Source organism: Onychostoma macrolepis, chromosome 05, assembly GCF_012432095.1.
Source record: "Onychostoma macrolepis isolate SWU-2019 chromosome 05, ASM1243209v1, whole genome shotgun sequence".
In the NCBI taxonomy this organism is placed as follows: Eukaryota; Metazoa; Chordata; class Actinopteri; order Cypriniformes; family Cyprinidae; genus Onychostoma; species Onychostoma macrolepis.
Window position 1 is genome coordinate 7445771 of NC_081159.1, and position 18363 is coordinate 7464133.

Sequence of the window (18363 nt, forward strand, 5' to 3'; positions counted from 1 at the left end):
CTGATTAAATGTTTTATAATCTTAATCAGCTTAAATAAATATAATTTACACTGGGGTTATAATAATTAACGAAAATCAGTATCACTTTACTTGAAGTCTTAGTATAATATGTATAAAGCATAATAAAGGTATTTATAATAACTTTTCATAAATAATTGTAAGCAAAGTTAAAATTCATTTAAACATATTAATATGAAATAAATAAAATTACCAAAAAAGCTAATAAAACACACAAAGTTACTAAACATTTACCTAAAATTAATATGAAAACAGAAACTATCAAAATTAAATCTGAAATAACAATAGTATATCAGTAATACTAAAATAACACTGATTTACACCTTATTAATGTAAATTCTATTATATTAAAACTTGTGCTAAAAATATCCAACCTAACAACACAAACCACAGCGATTTATTGGAGTATAATATTTATTTTTTTATAATATTTTGAGAGGTACAAAAAAGTTTTTCTACAAGAAAATCAAATGACTTACATTTGATTGCCTTTTGTACTTGAGGTAAGGTAGTACAATGCATTAGGTTTAGTGTGTCTTAGTGAAACAATACATGAATCAGATACATTTTCAACTATAGCACGTTCAAGTGTCAGGACTCACTCAATGACAAGGATCAAATGACTTGGGTACTTCAAGCTCTGCTAAATCCATTGTCAATCAAAAATCAAATGAATGAAATACAAAAATGAATGAATCGGATGCATACGGAATGAGAGGACCCAATAAAACTACTGCTGTGACCAATAAATTAACATAAGCCTAGGCCTAGCAATAGTTCAACCGGATAAAGTAAACAGTAGAGCGTCAAAGCCAGCAGTGGCTTGAGGCTCAGCCTGTGTTTGGATGTACAGTACTAAATCAGCCATCTTCAGCCAGAGGTAACATTCAGTATCGACCTCTGCCACTGCCAGATAATAAATGTCCAATAAAACCTGACGAATAATAAATACTTTTAAGACATGCAATATAATCCTCTGAGCAATAATCAAATAATTTAATATTTCCTTACTGTATCCCACAATCACAGGACATTGTCATGAAGTAGGTATCATTTTTGTAATGCTGACAGTAATGCAGTTTTATGGAGCTAGCTTAAGATATAAACAAATACTGAATCAAACTTCCCTTGCTGCAATCCTCGAACAAGCACATTGCAGATGACATGAACAGATGAAAACTTGAGCGGTGGAGACTTGCTAGGAAGCTCGAAGATTACGGCAAGAATGGCAACAGGCCTTGCTGTAATACCAGTGACTGCACAGATTCACCTTCAGAGCCAGTGAGCAGTTGGTGGTGGGACGATCCTGGCAGTTTTCATCTGGAGAAGCAATAAAGGAGTTCAAATTCATGTTATTTATGATTTCTCTGGATCTATAGCACATGTTTGGCTACTATAATATCTAAAATTACAGTCAGAGGCAATGCTTCAAAGTGCATATTTCATATGGATAGTTGAAAATGAAAAATTTAAAAATGAAAATTCTGCCATCATTTATCACCCTCATGTTGTTCCAAACATGTATAAAATCATAAATATAACGAATGCAATAACAAGGACTAAAAAAGGCACATTGCTGACATGACACCAATTGCCACAGGTCATGTGACCAAAGATTTAAAAGTAAAGAAGTAAAGCTACAGAACATTCAATACCGTTCAAAAGTTCCTCTAAAGGCTGTATTTATTTGATCAAAAATACAGTAAAAACAGCAATATTGAGAAATATGATTACAATTTGAAAATATACTTTATGTATATATATAAAAATGTAATTTATTCCTGTGATGGCAAAGCTGAATTTTCAGCAGTCATTACTCTAGTCTTCAATGTCACATGATTTTTCAGAAATCATTCTAATATACAGATTTATTATCAATGTTGGAAACAGTTGTGCTGCCTAATTTTTTGGACATGATACTTTTTTTCAGGAATCTCTCATGAATAAAAAGTTTTAAAAGAACAGCATATATATTCAAAAAAGCAATCTTTTGTTACAATACAGGTCTTTACTAAAACTTTTTTTTTTTTATCAATTTAACAATTTAACATACCCATGCTAAATAACAGTATTAATTTCTTTAAAAAAAAGTACTGACTCCATGGCAGTGGGTAGTGAAAGGTAGTGTGGTAGAATGGTATTGTTACAAAAGATTTCTATTTTTAATAAATGATGTTCTTTTTAATTTTTTATTGCATATATGATATTACATATAATTATATATATATGAGAGTGGGAAAATAATGACAGAATTGTATTTTTCAAGTGAACTATTTAAGGCACACCTGGAGGTTCGGTGGGGCAGGGCTGGAGTGCACAGGTCTGCTTGTTAACAGGTTTGGTCAAAGGGTCGCATCCACGAACAAGCTCTCTTCCCTGATAACACTTCACATCTCTCATTCGCACACCGACCCCACAAGTCTTGGTGCACTGAGACACAGTTGAGTACAAGTAAAGACAAAGAACAGTCAGGTACACTTGAACTTAGGAACCTTCACTGAACAGAGAGGCTCAAGAAGAAAATGTATTGTATCTTAAAACCTAGGAAACTCACTTAGCTTAGTGTAAATGCCTACATGGGCAGCTGTCTGACAGACATAAATACTGGTTGTATGCGGCATCATAAATTGAATACGTTTAAATGTTTCACCTCAGACCATGGCGTTGTGTACCACTTGAAGCAAGGCCTCTCAAAGCAGGTGTCCTCATCTACTGGTCGCTTGCTGCTGTCACATTCCTCGTCCTCGTTGATCTGGACCTTCCCACCCGTGATGCTGACACACAGCACGGTCCTTCTCTTCACACCGCGTCCACATGTTGTGTTGCACTGGGAGGCAGAAGACAATGATTACTGGACAAATATTGACAAATTATTCATTTTCCAAACATATAAGTGTCATCTTCACCCTCTCCCAGTCTTGGGCCAGCCAGTGCGGAGGGCATTCGTTGTCTCCGCAGGGATGGATGGCCAGAGGTTTATTCTCAGGTGAGCACTGAGACTCAGGTACCACTCGGCCCTCTGGTGTTTTGCAGTACACATGCCGCACTGTTTTTCCATGCCCACAGACGCCTGAACACTGGGTAGAAATGGAAGAAGAACATTTTTAACATTTGAAACATGAAATGTCTTGCCTCTGATCTTCACTATACAAAAAAATGCTTTATATCATGTCCTAACCAGCTGCAACAATACATATTAATTTGTCTGTCTACACTGAAATTTATAGCTTAATGTTATGCAATCACTCCTAATAAGAATCACGTTTGATATTAAAGGGTTAATTCACCCACAAATTAAAATTCTGTCGTAATAATTTAGTTCCAAACATATAACTTTCTTTCTTCAGCAAAACACACACAAAAATATATTTTGAGAAATTCCCATAAAATGTAAGTCAGTGAGCTCCAATGTTGTTTACTTACTGACATTCTTTAACCCTCTGGTGCTCTTCGGTCACTTTTGACTGAAAGATTTTCTGTTTTGAATTTTTAAAAATCACAGCTTCATCGGAATGTTACGAAACTTGGTGACTTTTATGGCATTTGGAATGAGAACACAAAAGAAAATTGTCACACTTGTGGTACTTGGTCAAAAATGACAGACCATAGGAAATTCTGCAAATTTTTGTGTGTACAATATACAAATCTGCCACAATGCAGAAAAAAGTACACAGCAATGAAGGGGTGAAACTTTAAAACATCAAGAGTGCAAAACCAACACACTCACTCACTCACTGTTTGTTTTTGTGAAAAGTAGGGACATCCCATAGGTGTAATGGTTTTTATACTGTACAAACTGTATGTGCTATTGCCCTACACCAACCCTACACCTAAACCTACCCCTTACAGGAAACTTTGTGCTATTTCAGATTTTCAATACACTCCATTCTGTGTGATTTATAAGCGTTTTGAAAAATATTTATTTAAGAAGTCACCTTCTCCTTGTAATACCTATACCCTTGTCATTATACAAATGTATGTCCTCATTTGTCACAAAAATGAGCACACGCGTACACACACACTTATACACACACACACCTATGAACTGGTGTGACTGTAACACAGCACATTCAAATGAAAATGCTTTCTCTGTGTTCAGGTTTGACTGTAGTAATAATAATTCAAAAACGGACGCTTTAAATCAACATTTCAAACCAAAAAAATGTAAACCTTTACAAAAAGTTGTCTTTGAAAATGTCTAAATATATATCCAAACCCACAACTTAATAAAAAATAAGTATTTATGTCTAAAAACAACTAGAGAATTTATATGCCTTTTATATAGAGCTATGTAGGAATCTAGTGGCTAAACCATGGAATTGCAGATGTGTTTCTTATTTTACTCCCACCAAATGGCACTAATCTGGCTTCAAAAATTGGATTTTAAAGGCATTGGCTCTATTTTAACATGAAATATGGCTATAATTTAAATGTAATAGAACATATTTGAATTTTTTTTTTTTTTTCAATGGGAAAATTTGATCATAATTATTGCATAAATATTAATTAGTACCATGAAATTCCCTCAAAATACAAAAGAATAAATATTATTAAACAAAAATATGTTACGTTGATTTTACTGGGGGGGGGGGGAATTAGTTTTTCTGCAGAAAAACTAATTCAAAATGTTCATTTTTGGGTGGACTATCCCTTTAAGTTATGTGGAGTGTGATTTTGGACCAATGAGATCCACTGTACTTTGTTGACTTGAAAACATAAACATTAACTGAAATAAAACATATAAAAAACTAAATAAACTAAAACTAATAAATAAAAGTTAAGAAATACTATATAGACATTTAAAATAAAATAAAAATGACAAAAACAAACAACAAAATTGCTTAAACTGTAGCTAAAATCAAAGTGAAAAAATTAATAAATAAAATCTAATATAAAATAATAACAAAACTATAAAATAAATAGTTTATCAAGGGGGTAACACTTTAGTATAGGAACTAATTCTCACTATTAACCAGTTGCTTATTAGCATGCTTATTAATAACATTTTGGCTGTTTATTAGTACTTGTAAGGCACATATTTTGCATTACCATATTATACATCCCTAATCCTGCCCAATACCTAAACTTAACAGCCACCTTACTAACTATTAATAAGTAGCAAATTAGGAGTTTATTGAGGCAAAAGTCACCTGATGGTTTGTTAATAGCAATAATTGAACCTTAAAATAAAGAGTGACCATTAATGATCCTAAAACAATACTAAGTTGAACGCTGCTTAATTTCGTATCAACCAACAGTTGCTGTCACTCATCAATTCAAATCACCAACTCTACTGAAAATAAATGACTTCCTGTCACTTTGCTGTTTCATATTAGTATCACTTTGAATGTCTCACTTTTGCTTTATCGCATCGTGCTTGATTAAAACAGTGTTAAAGATTTTTAAACTGTCAGACATAACGTGTGCATTTCAAAATTTGACAGTGCTGCCGTCTCACCGGTCCCCACTCAGACGCGGTCCACTGGCGCTCACATGGAGGGCCGGTGCAGTTTTTGGTAGATGCTGGGCGAGTTGCCTCATCACATGCATGGGTTTCATCTGAGCATCTGACCTCTCGCGTAACCAGAGCCCTGTGACCACATTTAGCTGGACACTGCACAACAAACAAAACAAGGTTCTCCTCAGTTCTCCACTAGCACTGACATTGTCCAAACATATCAGTTTTCTGATTAACAAATGCACAAGAAACACACTGCACTGATGACTTTGGAGGGAAACCATTTTATAATAATAAACAATTAAGCATTCTGTATAAAACATTTTCTTAATTAGTATTTTTAATTTTTTTTTTTTAGGTAAAAACTTGCAAAGCAAAATTGTGCAGGATAAGATTTGTTTTCAGACAATATGTTTTATATAAAATGTAGCTTTGTTACTCTATTGTTTAAAAAAAAATAAATGTAAAAAAAAGTATTGTTTATGCTTCAAATAAGACCAAAAAAATGTCAATGCGGTAAGGACCTAATTCAACATATATCTTTGAAATCAATTCTTATATCACACAGTTTTGCTATTCATATAAATTGAACTTAAAAATTATGTTTGGGAATTTTTTTCCGGACAAGACAAAAACACTGATTAAAACTGTATTTATTTATTTGCAGTGTATGGAGGTTATAATGAAGGCTTAACTAAATGAGCTCTTAACCTACCTCTGACCACTCGGCTACCTCCCACTGAGGACCACAAGTGGGGCTTTTACAGGCCCGGCGCTCTGGGGGGCGCTCTAGCTGTGCCTCAATACAGAGGTCACTGTACACAGAGCTGTCTAGACCGGGAGCCAGCATCTTCCAGCAACGCACAAGACGAAACTGGAAACCTTCTCCACATGTTCGAGAACACTCACTCCAGCTGCTTGCCTCCCATCTGCACATAAAGACCACAGTAAGAGTTTTGTGTCAAGTACCACTTTTCATGGGACATCATAAAATGATTGGAATAACATGAGGGTGACTAAATGATGACAGAATTTTCAGTTTTTGTTTGGTTTTCTTTACCTTTCTTGTCTTTTCTACCGAGCCCTGAACTGTGGAATTGTGGATACGTATTAGGAATTATTTCCACAACTTAATCATTTGTTCGGTTATTTTAGGTTAATCGTGGCCACATTGTACTAAGTTGTTCCCTGGTTCAATTGTGGCTACGAGTTAGCTAAATTAAAATGAGGGAATAAATAAGTGCAATATGGCCAAGATAAAATGAGGGAACAAATTAACAAAATGTGGCCAAGGATTGATATGTTGTAGGAACGAAGTTCACCCAAATTTGAAAATTCTGTCATTTACTCACCTTCATGCCATTCTAAACCCATAACACTTTTGGTTAATCTTCAAAACACAAATGAAAATATTTAAAATAAAACCTGAGAGGGTTCTGTTCCTCTTTTGAAAGTCCGGGTTACCAAAACTTAGAAGATCCAAAAAGGCCATAAAAGCATCCTAAAATTAATCCATACACACTATTTATAAACACATACATAATGTGCATCATATATGGAAAACATGAAAGCTTGTGCATACATCACATGATAGAGCAAACCGCATTGGTTCTCATGCATCACACACACACAATTGAGCTTCTGTGTTTATTGTATGTGATGTGCTCCATGTACAGTATGTGTGTCGATCATTGATTAGATGTAAATAAAAGCATGAACTGGATCTGTTCATCATATAAAGCGATCATATCTCTTCACTCCAATTACACCACTCAGTTCATATGGATTTGTTTTGCAATGCCTTTATGACCTTTTTCTAAGTTTGGTTACCTTGACTTTCAATGGAGGGAGAGGAAATTCTCAGGTTTCATTAGACATATCTTAATTTGTTTTCTGAATATTATCCAAATTCTTATGGGTTTGGAATATGACATGAGAGTGAGTAAATGATGACAGGATTTTCATTTCTGTGTGATATTCTGCTTGGCTCCATAGTTTTTTTCTGCATTTCTGTGACAATTGCAGCACACGCACCTGGGTTGGCATTCTCTGCCAATGCAGAAATCATGAACTGGCTCTGGTCGAGTCAAAGCATCACAATAGACATCATCCACTTCAATGCCGTCATACCGCACACACATGGCAAGTGATTTCGACACACCTATTTGAGAAAAAAGCATTGTATACACATAAACAAACATGGTTATGAGGAATGTATATGTGTGGATGTTTGCAGCACGGAGACTAAGTTCCAATGCCTTGATTACCTATCGAGCAGGTCATACTGCAGGGCTCCTGTGAGGACAACTTCCAGCGGTACATGTCAGCAGCGCTCAGTTTGTTCTTCTGAAGGAGCCTTTGGTTATTCCTGCAGTAAAGAAAACAGAGCATCTTAGACTAGACCACAGTTTAGCCACCTGCACTGTGTATTAGGCAGACCGTTCACGTTTGTTGATGTCGAGACACAAACTGACACTCCAGTCATAAAACCACTAACATTTTTACCATTCCTGGTCACACTCATTACCTTAATGTCAAAGCTGGAAAACAGTGCATTCCCTCAACTAGACAGAAGCCAATAAAATTTGTTCCTCATGATAAATTCCTGGGATTTATCTGATGCGACAAGCATAGTCTGTACCCGAGTGATCTATGGGACTTTTTTTCCACAAATAACAAAACTCAGACAGTCCGTCTTCCTTACATTCAGGCCTTCTCTTCTTCTCCCCAACTGGAATCTTTCTCTTCTCCTTCGGATACGAGTAAGGGCATTTCATGAGATGTTCTTTATGATCTCTGGCTGAGGGGCTGGTAATGCAGTGTTTGGACGTGGCGGAGGGAACCCAGCATGAATTATAAATATGATGGAATGCAATCCCGCCAGTCTCTGCTTGGCCGTCTCCCCTCGGCGCTCTTTGAATGTCTCAGAGAACGTTAACAAAAAACCAAGCCAGAGCTTGAGTCTGCAGCACATTCCTTTCTCCCACGAGCAGGGCTGTCCCACCCGAGCCCGTCCAGCACGGCTTTGGCATGCCAGGGTGGAGGGCTAAGACCTACTCCCAGCGTTTGAAACTGGCAAAAAAGCCAACTGATAAAAGATGGCCACTGGTTCATTGGCATGATCTTGAGGTTTCTAGCATCATGCTCAACCAGAGCTACTAATGAGCTGACTAAAGACTTGAAATTGTGATTTAGATGGTGTTAGCTTTGCATAATGTAGAGTTGGAACAGTAATTTTAAATTATGCCATCACTTAACAAACCAGCATGCTGGCTTTTCTGACTTCAAGTTAGAATTGGAGTTTTGATGACTCATCCTGCACTACACAGAATTTTATCCAATCAAATGCCCTCTAGAATGAGAATGCCTCTCCCAATAAAACACCACTGACCAGAAAGTAGCAAATCCAGCCTTATGTCTGTGATATACTGTAATTAAAGCCTACACTCTTAAAAATAAAGGTGCTTCACGATGCCATAGAAGAACCTTTTTTGTTTAAATGGTTCCATTAAGAACCTTTAACATCTGAAGAACCTTTTTGTTTCACAAAAGGTTCTTTGTGGCGAAAGAAGGTTCTTCAGATTATAAAAAGGTAAGAAAAAGATGGTTCTTTAAAGAACCTTTGACTGAATGGTTCTTTGTGGAACCAAAATTGGTTCTTCTATGGCATCGCTGTGAAGAACCCTTTGAAGCACCTTTATTTTTACTGGCTGTTTTTGTTTTTGATTTTTAAATAGAATTATTATGCTATCATAAATACAATTCTTATTATAAAATACACTAAAAGTTTATTTTTTAAGTTTAAAAGTTTGGGGTCTGTAAGACATTTTGAAAGAAAATGAATACTTTTTATTCAGCAAGGATGTATTAAATTGATCCAAGTAAAGACATTTAAATGTTACAAAAGATTTCAGTTTTAAATTAATGATGTTCTTCTGAACCTTGTACTGATCAAAGGATACTGAAATAAATACCACGGTTTCTACAAAAATATTAGGCAGCAACAATGTTGTCAGCATTGACAATAATAATAATTTTTAAAAATATTCTTGGGCACCAAATCAGCATATTAGATTTCTGATGGATCATGTGACACTGAAGACTGGAGTAATGGCTGCTGAAAATTTAGCTTTGCATCACAGAAATAAATTATATTTTATAATACATGACAACAGAAAATAGTTCTTTTGAATTGTAATAAAATTGTTGACCAAATAAATGTTTTGGTAAGCATTAGAGAACCCCAAACTTTTGAACGTACATGTACATGATCATGTTTACCTGGTGCGATTGCTGCGATTGCGTAAAATGGTTGCAACAGTTCTGTTTAGGAGCAGGAAGTCCCCTGTGTCATTTCGCCGTTGCCCGAGGGAGAACTCAAGCAGTGAGCCATTAAGACCCGCTTGCTCAAGACTGCTGTAGTCTAACTCCAGTGGGCCTTCAGAGGACAAGCCATCTCTACGAGTAAGAAGCTGATTGGTTGAGATGTTCGCAAGAACACCATCTGAGCCAATCCGCTCTCCCAGCAGCACTCTCCAGATGAGGTTCTCAGAGTTTACCATGTCCTCAGCAGGTCTGCTGATTGGTGCTACGACAGGGGCTCCTACTCCGCTGGGCCAGCTGCAGTTCCCCTCTTTAACACAAAGAAGGTTTGACTCATTAAAGGAAAGACAGATTCACTTTTCATTAAAGATTAAATTCATTTTGCTTGAATGCTGTACCTGTTAAGGTACATCTGAAAAAGATCCCAAAAATTTAGTCAGTACCAAACTAAAACAAAGTCTGGGTTTTAAATGGATCACTGCAGATAGCAACTAATTTAAGAGGATTTAAGGGTTTAATGGTAAGGTTGTATCATAGACTATAATGTAAGACAGGGGCACAACCTTCATCAGGACACCCAACCTCATTTATAATTATTAATGTCAGAGAGACAGCAAACACGAATAGCCATAATTCTCTGACTTCCATGGAGGGAAAATGGCAGGCCTCCCTGAATTTTTCATCATTTCTAGCTAATCTTTTCTGTGGCTGATGCATTATAAAGGACTCCACAGGGCCAGTAGAAAAAGGCCTTTTAACTCACTAATGATTGCCCAGTGAACCAAGTACTCTCTCTGTCTTGTCTGTTCTCCACTTACTTCAGGTACTGTGAACGCGTGTGCTGGCAAAAATATTGGGTCATTAAGGTAATTTTTTTTCAGCATATCAGAATCAGCACATCAGCATATTAGAATGATTTCTGGATCAGGTGACACTGAAGAATGGAGTAATGACTGCTGAAAATTCAGCTTTGCTATCACAGGAATAAATAGAAACATTTATGTTAAATTGTAATGAAATAAATTGTGATATGTATTTTTGATTAAATAAATGCAACCAATTGGTGAGCCTATAAAGCCTATTTTAAATGAGTTCTTTAAAAAACATTAAAATCACACCAACTTCAAATATGTGAATGGCAGTGTACATCTGAATTACACTAAATAATTCTATGATTTATACAGGTCTATATTTTTAATTGAAGGATGTCATAGCATTAGATAATAAAATAAATAAATGTTCTGAAACATATAAATATAAAAAGTAAACATTTGTAGGGAAAAAGAACACACACACAAACCAAATAAGCGCAAAAACATATCCCAAGGGTCTCGCTCTAACTTTTCACTTTTTTCCTTTTTTTTTTTTTGCCTTAAGATTCTAAATAAGTAAATGTGCCACAAATCCTTCACAAATAGACATAAAAACATTTAATACAAACTCAAATTTGATTCATCATTATATGAAACCCTAAAATGCCATTAAGGTACTTTTTGCCAGAAATGTACAGACAAATACAGAGCAGATTAAGATATTCACCTGTATACTGGACTTGTGTGTTAGCATCCTGCTGACAGTCAATGTTAGCCGTCTCATACACTTCATTGGTTTCCTGGCCAGGCTTTTGTCCTTCCACAGCTCGTGGCCCAGTGCTTGTCTTATCATACACACTCTCATTAAGATTTAAAACACTCCCAATCTCCACAGACACCAGACTGGATCCTCCTTGGGGGCCCGTGTAAATGGGGGGCTGGGGGACAGAAGCCATAGAGTCCCTCATCACTGTGTACTCATAGGTGATATAAGGATTTTGGCCATTTTGGTTCCAGACCTTTGAGGCAAGACAGAGACATGTCCAGCAATTAAGAGGAAATTCTGAGAAATATGTTATGATAATATCTCATTTTACACTTGCAGGAAACAAACATTCTGGACTGCTCTTTCCCAGAGTTAATATTTATGCTGCACAAAATCATGACAATGCAAGGGCACTGAGGTTGAAAGATGTCCAGAATACAATATTTCCGTTTCTTAAATACTCCATCATCCCACATTTGTCCCATAAACCCAGAGCGAAGTGAAATAACTGAGTCATTCCTCCTGGGACAGTGCATCAGAATATTACCATTTACGCAGAGTGAACCATTAGACCTTTGGCCTGCGCTAAGTCAAAGCCATGGTTAGCCAGCCAGTGAGATTACCCATGAGCCCTTGGCGGCGAAGAGAGGACCACGGCTACAGTACCAGAACATTGATGGGCTGATCGATGGGCCCTTTTGCCACGATGTACTCGATCCCCGTCTCATACACATCAGTAGGCCGCCGGTATTTGAAAATGGTCCCTGCTGCATGGAAGTTCTGAGGGGTGTCCACTTTATATGCTCCGTTGAAGAAAAAGTTGCCTGCTTGGTCAGTCACAGCTGGAAAAAAACAAGGGTGAGATATAATGATGGGAAGATTTTACTGACTCTCTTGTCTGATCTCGTTCAGCAAAACAAACGAATCTTTATTCAAGTCATTTCATTCACTTGAGCAGAGTTAAAATGTTCCCTGAACACATCCACCTATGCAATCTTTGATCATAACAACATTACCAATTACAAATATTGGAGAAACATAAATGATTAGTTTATCTCCTGAATCATGAACAAATCGTTCATGAACCAGCCATCACTGGTAAATGTCAAGCATGTAGATAAATCCTGTGTTTTGCATGTTCATTTTGAATTAGCTTCTATTTTTTGTTTTCAGTTTTCATTTCATTTTAGTTTAATTTAGTCATTTGTATGTCATTTTGTCAGCTTTAATTTATTTTAATTTCAGTTTAGCCATTTTAGTACTTCAACCTAAACTTATTTTCATTTAACTTTTTTTTGGTTCACATTTTTTAAATCTAAAATTTATATTTTATTTTATTTCAGCATTATTTCAATTAACAAAAAAACATTTTTAATAGTTTAAAAGTTTTAGTCAACAATAAAAATGATTACTAGGGCAGTTTTTGTGGGTTTCACTCTACAGATTTGTCTCCTGTGTCATGGAAAACGCTTGATATTGCAGACAAAGTATAAGTATCGTCATACTCTGAAAGTCTTACACACAGCTGAACATGCAAGCCATTCAAAGGTTTGCTCACCCAGGATATCTGCAGACTTCTTTCTCTCTATAATCTGGATGTCCCATGATCCTTCTGGGATTTGAGTTATGAAAGAATAGCCTTTGAAGAAAGAGTTCACTTAATTGATGAATTTACTCAGAACCATTGAATATGAATGCCATTCAACCAAACACTAAACCGACACTACCCAGACTAGAAGCCCCACGGCGAAAGTTCCCAGTAATGCGACTGCAGCTGCTCCCATCTCCCTGACACACGCCACACTTATCCAGAGTGTTGGGGGAGAAGAGGACACCATCACATCCAATGGGCTGCAAAGGTACACATCAGCTTACATATCTGCCACATGCCTGAGAAAAGTAGCATAAGGATCAATCTTACAGCAATATAAGCCGCTTACTTCACATCTCCCATTGACACACACGCCCCTGTAGTTGCTGTACTTGCAAGATGTTCCATCACGTGCAGGTACCATCAACTGTCTTTGACCATCAGAGGTGGTGCAATGCAAGTCACATGGATTACTGGAGATATGAACGTAGTCATCTACAGGAATATAAACAGAGTTCATTGTTTTAACATAAATTATACCTTCACAGCACACCTTCATTAAATAAAACAGTTAATACCAGGATAGAGAGGTTTCCAGTGGTAATTTTTTCCATTGTAAACCTGAGAGTTGAATGACCAGCACTGCTCTTCTCTGAAGCTCCTTCCTGTAGAAGGACATTCCTGTAATTCACAGAAAGACAGTCAATTGAATGCAACTGAATCTCGCTTTACAGTCTATTTGGTTGCAACAGACATTCAAACTGGCTACAAAAAAAAAGCTAATTATGCATGAATTAACGGTAAGCCTCAGGTGGAAGTGGAACGTGAGGCTCGCTGTCAAGTCAGGCATCTGGGATGCATTTCTGCTAGACAGTCCAAATGCACTGTGAATGTGTGTGAGAGAGGATAGGAAAGATGGATACTGTGAGCTGACCTTTGCATTGCAGAGATGATACTTCTTTGCATTGCCTGTGCACGTCATGTTGTCTTTACCGGTTGTTGTTTTCTTTCTTTGAAAAATATTGTTTTAGTTTAGTAGCAGTTGAATACAACAGGACATTCATTACACTCAAAAGGTTTTCCTAGTGCTTAAAAAATTACATGATTTAAGTTTAAGGATTAGAAATGGTTCAAGGAAGAAAACTAAAACCAAAACCTTTTTTTTTCTCAGAATTTATTAGAAAAATGGAACAAAAACATTGAATTTGAGTAGGCTAACTCATGGATACCCCCCCCCCCCCCCCCCAAAAAAACCATGCTGGGATAAATCATAATTATGACTTAAAAAGTTGAAATTCTGAGAAAATAAGTCAATTGCTTAGTACAGTATCTCATAATTATGATTTAGTATGTCATACATTTGACATTTATATCATAATTATGACTTAGTATGCCATAAATTACTTTTTATCTAATTATTTAAACTTTTTATCTCATAATTATCACGTCAATTTTCTATGTCTCATGTTCTTATAATTCTGATATTTTTATCTCATAATTAACTTCGTATGTCATAAATCTGACTTTTTCGATTAAGTGACTATTTGAACTAGCTCATAATTTCACGATTTTATATCATAAATATGATTTACTAAAGCATGATTTTTTTCTTATGTGGTGGAACTGGGCTTTCATACAAACTAGCAAGCTAATAAGTTGCAGTATTATGCAGATGGGTGGTTTCTTCATATAGAATTTATCTTGCCGTTAAATCTTATTGGCATTATATACAGTAACAGATTATTACATACAGTGTTTTTATTATATACATTATATACAGTGTGTATATATATATATATATATATATATATATATATATATTATGTATGTGTGACATATATATTATACATTATATACAGTGTTTTTATAATAGCTTTATAAAATGTATTATATAATGTAATATGTGAATCTGATATTTTGTGTGACAGCCACTGACCTTTGCTGTAGACAGTGTCTCTCCTGTGACATGACGCCTCCTCCACAGGTACGAGTGCAGGCGGTCCATTTTGTCCATTCTCCCCACCAGTACGTGATCACCTCCAGCCCGTCCTCTAGACTGTTAGAGGCAACACCCTCTTCCTTTGGCAAATAAAGGGTTAATTAAGAAAATTACCATTGGAGATCAACATCTATGCTAAGAGCAGGCTATAATATTTCTTATATTTTTAATCTGTGAAATAGAGTATACGGCAAAATCAGTTTTTCTTGTTTATAAATCTAGTGAGACGTGGGTTTAGATTTATTACACAAAAACTTGTGAGAATATTACAAACCTGTCCTCTACTTGAGAGATTGCCCAGAGACAGAGCCAGCGTTACAAGACCAAGCAGCATCAGACTGCTCTCCACATACTGGGCCCCTGACCAGATCCTCATCCTGCAGGGAATGAATATTTGGAGAAAAGAAACGGAATAATATCTCGAAAGGTTTAATTAATTTTTTACAGATCTAAGCACAAAGGAGCTTCAGTTCAAGTCTGCTATATCTTCTAAGGATATCTTTGAAAGGATGACAGTGAGTGTAGACTATTCCATAGAACACTCTTAAAAATAAAGGTTCCAAAAAGGGATTTTCACAGCGATGCCATGGAAGAACCAGTTTTTCTTCTCCAAAGAACCTTTCAGTGAACAGTTCTTAAAATAACTTTTTTTTTTTTCTTAGCGTGAAGAACATCTTAATAACCTAAAGAACCTAAAGAACCTTTTTCCACTGTAAAGAATCTTTTGTGGAATGAAAAGGTTCCATGGATGGAAAAAGAACATTTTTGTTTCTCTAAAGAACCTTTTAGTGAACAGTTCTTAAAAGAACCTTTTCTGCTATAAAGAACCTTATTTTTGCACTAAAAATACACTTGGCTTAAAAATATTAGGGGCACGTGCCCTCTCAGTTTGCATGGACTTGACATTTTTGTTGGCAGGAACATATGAAATACAGTGAAAGAAAGTATGAGATTCTCTAGCTTCTATTCAATTGATGCAACAACTTACACACATAGCTGCATTCAGATATATAAGGAGACACCACAATAAATTAAAAAAAAATCACCAAATCATACAAAGTTCTCCAGTTCTCCTCCATCTCATGTCTCCTCATCAGACCTGCACCTCCAATTAGGTAGGCTCCTTAAAGTAAGCAAACGGATCGTCTCACTCTGTTTGCAGTCTGGCTTTTCCTGGCACTAAATATTGGTGACAGGTGTCTTAAACTACCCACTGGAGCACCTGGAGTTCATTATCCACCCCAGACACAGCTGGAGCAGCGCCAGCTCGCCAAACACTCGTCTCCCACAGACCACGCAGCGAGGCTGCAACGGCCGAGACAGACCTTCCTCTTCTGAGCTTCCCAGGCTACGAAAGAGAGTAAACACAGGCTAACCCCCTTCCCCCCTCCCCTGGGGCCTCCGCTCAAGGGAAGAGGGGTGTTTTTCTTTCCCTGGCAGCAGACAAACAGCAGGGCCGTTCCCCATTTGAGGGGGCAAGCTCTGTCTATGAGCTGGAAGCAGACTCATCCTTCTCTGGAAGAGCTTCTGATCACAGGGACCAAACGAAAGGATTCCTCAGTTCTCAGCAGACTTCTCATGTCTTAAAATCACTTTCTGCAGCTTTCTATCAAACAGGAGAAGGGTACAAACCCACAGCAGGAGGACAGTTAAGATGAGGTCAAGCATGCAAGTGAGAGACCAGCAACAATGTCATGACAGACTTATACAGAGGAAACTGAAACATCGAGAGCAGATAAAAACATCGAATTTACATTTATGTCAAAAGGATTTCAAGCTATGGATTTGATCCTTTACCTATTTATCCATTTAGACATTTTCATGACTCACTTTTTAATGTGGAAAAAAGCATTTCCTGTGAGTGTGTGATAGACTTGAACAATTGTGATAGTAATGAACAATCATTTTTTTGAAGCTTTTGGATACTATATGACAAATTATAAAATCAATTTGAAAGTTGTTTATGATCATGGATCTATTTATTTGCCAAACAGCCAAGTACAGTCATGATCACAAAGTAATAAGGAGTTGAAATAGAATTTTGTGCCTGGAGCTCTTCATTTTCTAGGAGCTATCTTCCTCATTTAGTTGCTTGGCTCCTGTCTACACATAAGCTGCTCACTGATTTCTTGTGGTTCTCCTCATCAATTTATCATTCATGATGATTTATTTATGTAAGTAGCTATTTTCACAATTAATATCAGATTAACTTACCTCTTGACACATTGTCAAAACCACACATTCATTTTCTAGGGGTTTTTCAGTTGTACATTTCAAAACATGACTTAATAGAGCCAAAAACATTATCTTACATTGACTTCTCAATAACAAACAGTATGACCTCACTGCAAAAGCCCCATTTCCATGTATTTATTACAGAATTTATCATTTAAAAAGCGTACCAAGAACATTGTCTACTTTGGACTTAAAGTAAGCATCAGCTGTTCTCTGCAGCTGGACCTAAAAAGAAAAGAAATACAGTACTATCACATGATTTTTATATTAAATTTTCTTCCCCTGGATGACCATTACTGTCACTTTATTTCTCTTTCATCCAGTTCTTTGCATCAGCAGAGCAGTTAACACTGTTTGTTTGAGTTTGTGGAACAAGTGTCTAGCCTGCTTGGTTTCCCATGCTCTTTCCCAAAAACATTCAGCACGATTCAGCAAAATGGACACACACACACACACACACACATAGAGTTAGTCACACAGTAAATATTTGCCCTTACCTGCAGTCCAGGGGCAGTGTTGGAGCTGAGTGCTGCTTGGACAGTGTGGGTGGTGCTGGTGGTGGTGGTGCAGTGGTGGTTTCTAATGGTGTGTTCTGAGGATGTGCCTTGTAAAGAGGGTAAGGTGTGCTCCTGCATCCCTCCTCTCCCCCTTCCTCTCCTCCTCCCTCCCGCTTTCTTTCCTTCAGTCCCAGCAGGAAGAGAGTGGCAGTGCTTGGGAACGCCTACATGAAAACACTTTCCCGGCTGGTGCCAAGCTCATGGGCTGCCGCTGCTGTGTGGTGGAGCGGAGCCACAGTGCCACAGACTCAGCCAAGTTGCTGTCTGCTGGTCTCCGCTCGCAGACAGACAGGGAGGAAGTTGCCGTTTCCCACAGAGAAGCCCCCAACGTACCCCTCCTCATCACATCAGTCCATTCACCCTCCACACACACTGTCTATGCCAGATCATCCTCTGTTGTGTTTCCCGCTGTGCAGTAAGTCTTTCTTACCTTGCATGTCCCACTGCTGTTGAGAGACCCATCAGTACCACAGGCCACAGTTAAGAGCACTTCATGGGACTCCTGATGACTACAAAGAGTACAACAAAGATATATATATATATATATATATATATATATACACAATAAATATACACAGTACACTCATATATATTTTGTAAACAA

General features: G+C 37.0%; 1 protein-coding gene across 1 annotated transcript; it reads right to left on the bottom strand.

Moving 5' to 3' along the window:
* Positions 1-424: 424 nt before the first annotated feature.
* adamtsl2 (ADAMTS-like 2) lies at positions 425-18040 on the bottom strand. Its single transcript, XM_058776541.1, is given in 20 exon segments — positions 425-1338; positions 2304-2448; positions 2669-2845; positions 2925-3095; positions 5477-5632; positions 6192-6405; positions 7511-7637; positions 7744-7844; positions 9758-10109; positions 11339-11630; positions 12044-12219; positions 12936-13016; positions 13105-13228; positions 13318-13463; positions 13547-13649; positions 13903-13978; positions 14905-15047; positions 15242-15344; positions 17700-17892; positions 17895-18040. Coding segments are annotated over 20 exon segments (3069 nt in total). The 5' UTR covers positions 17962-18040; the 3' UTR covers positions 425-1216.
* Between the last annotated feature and the right edge of the window lie 323 nt (positions 18041-18363).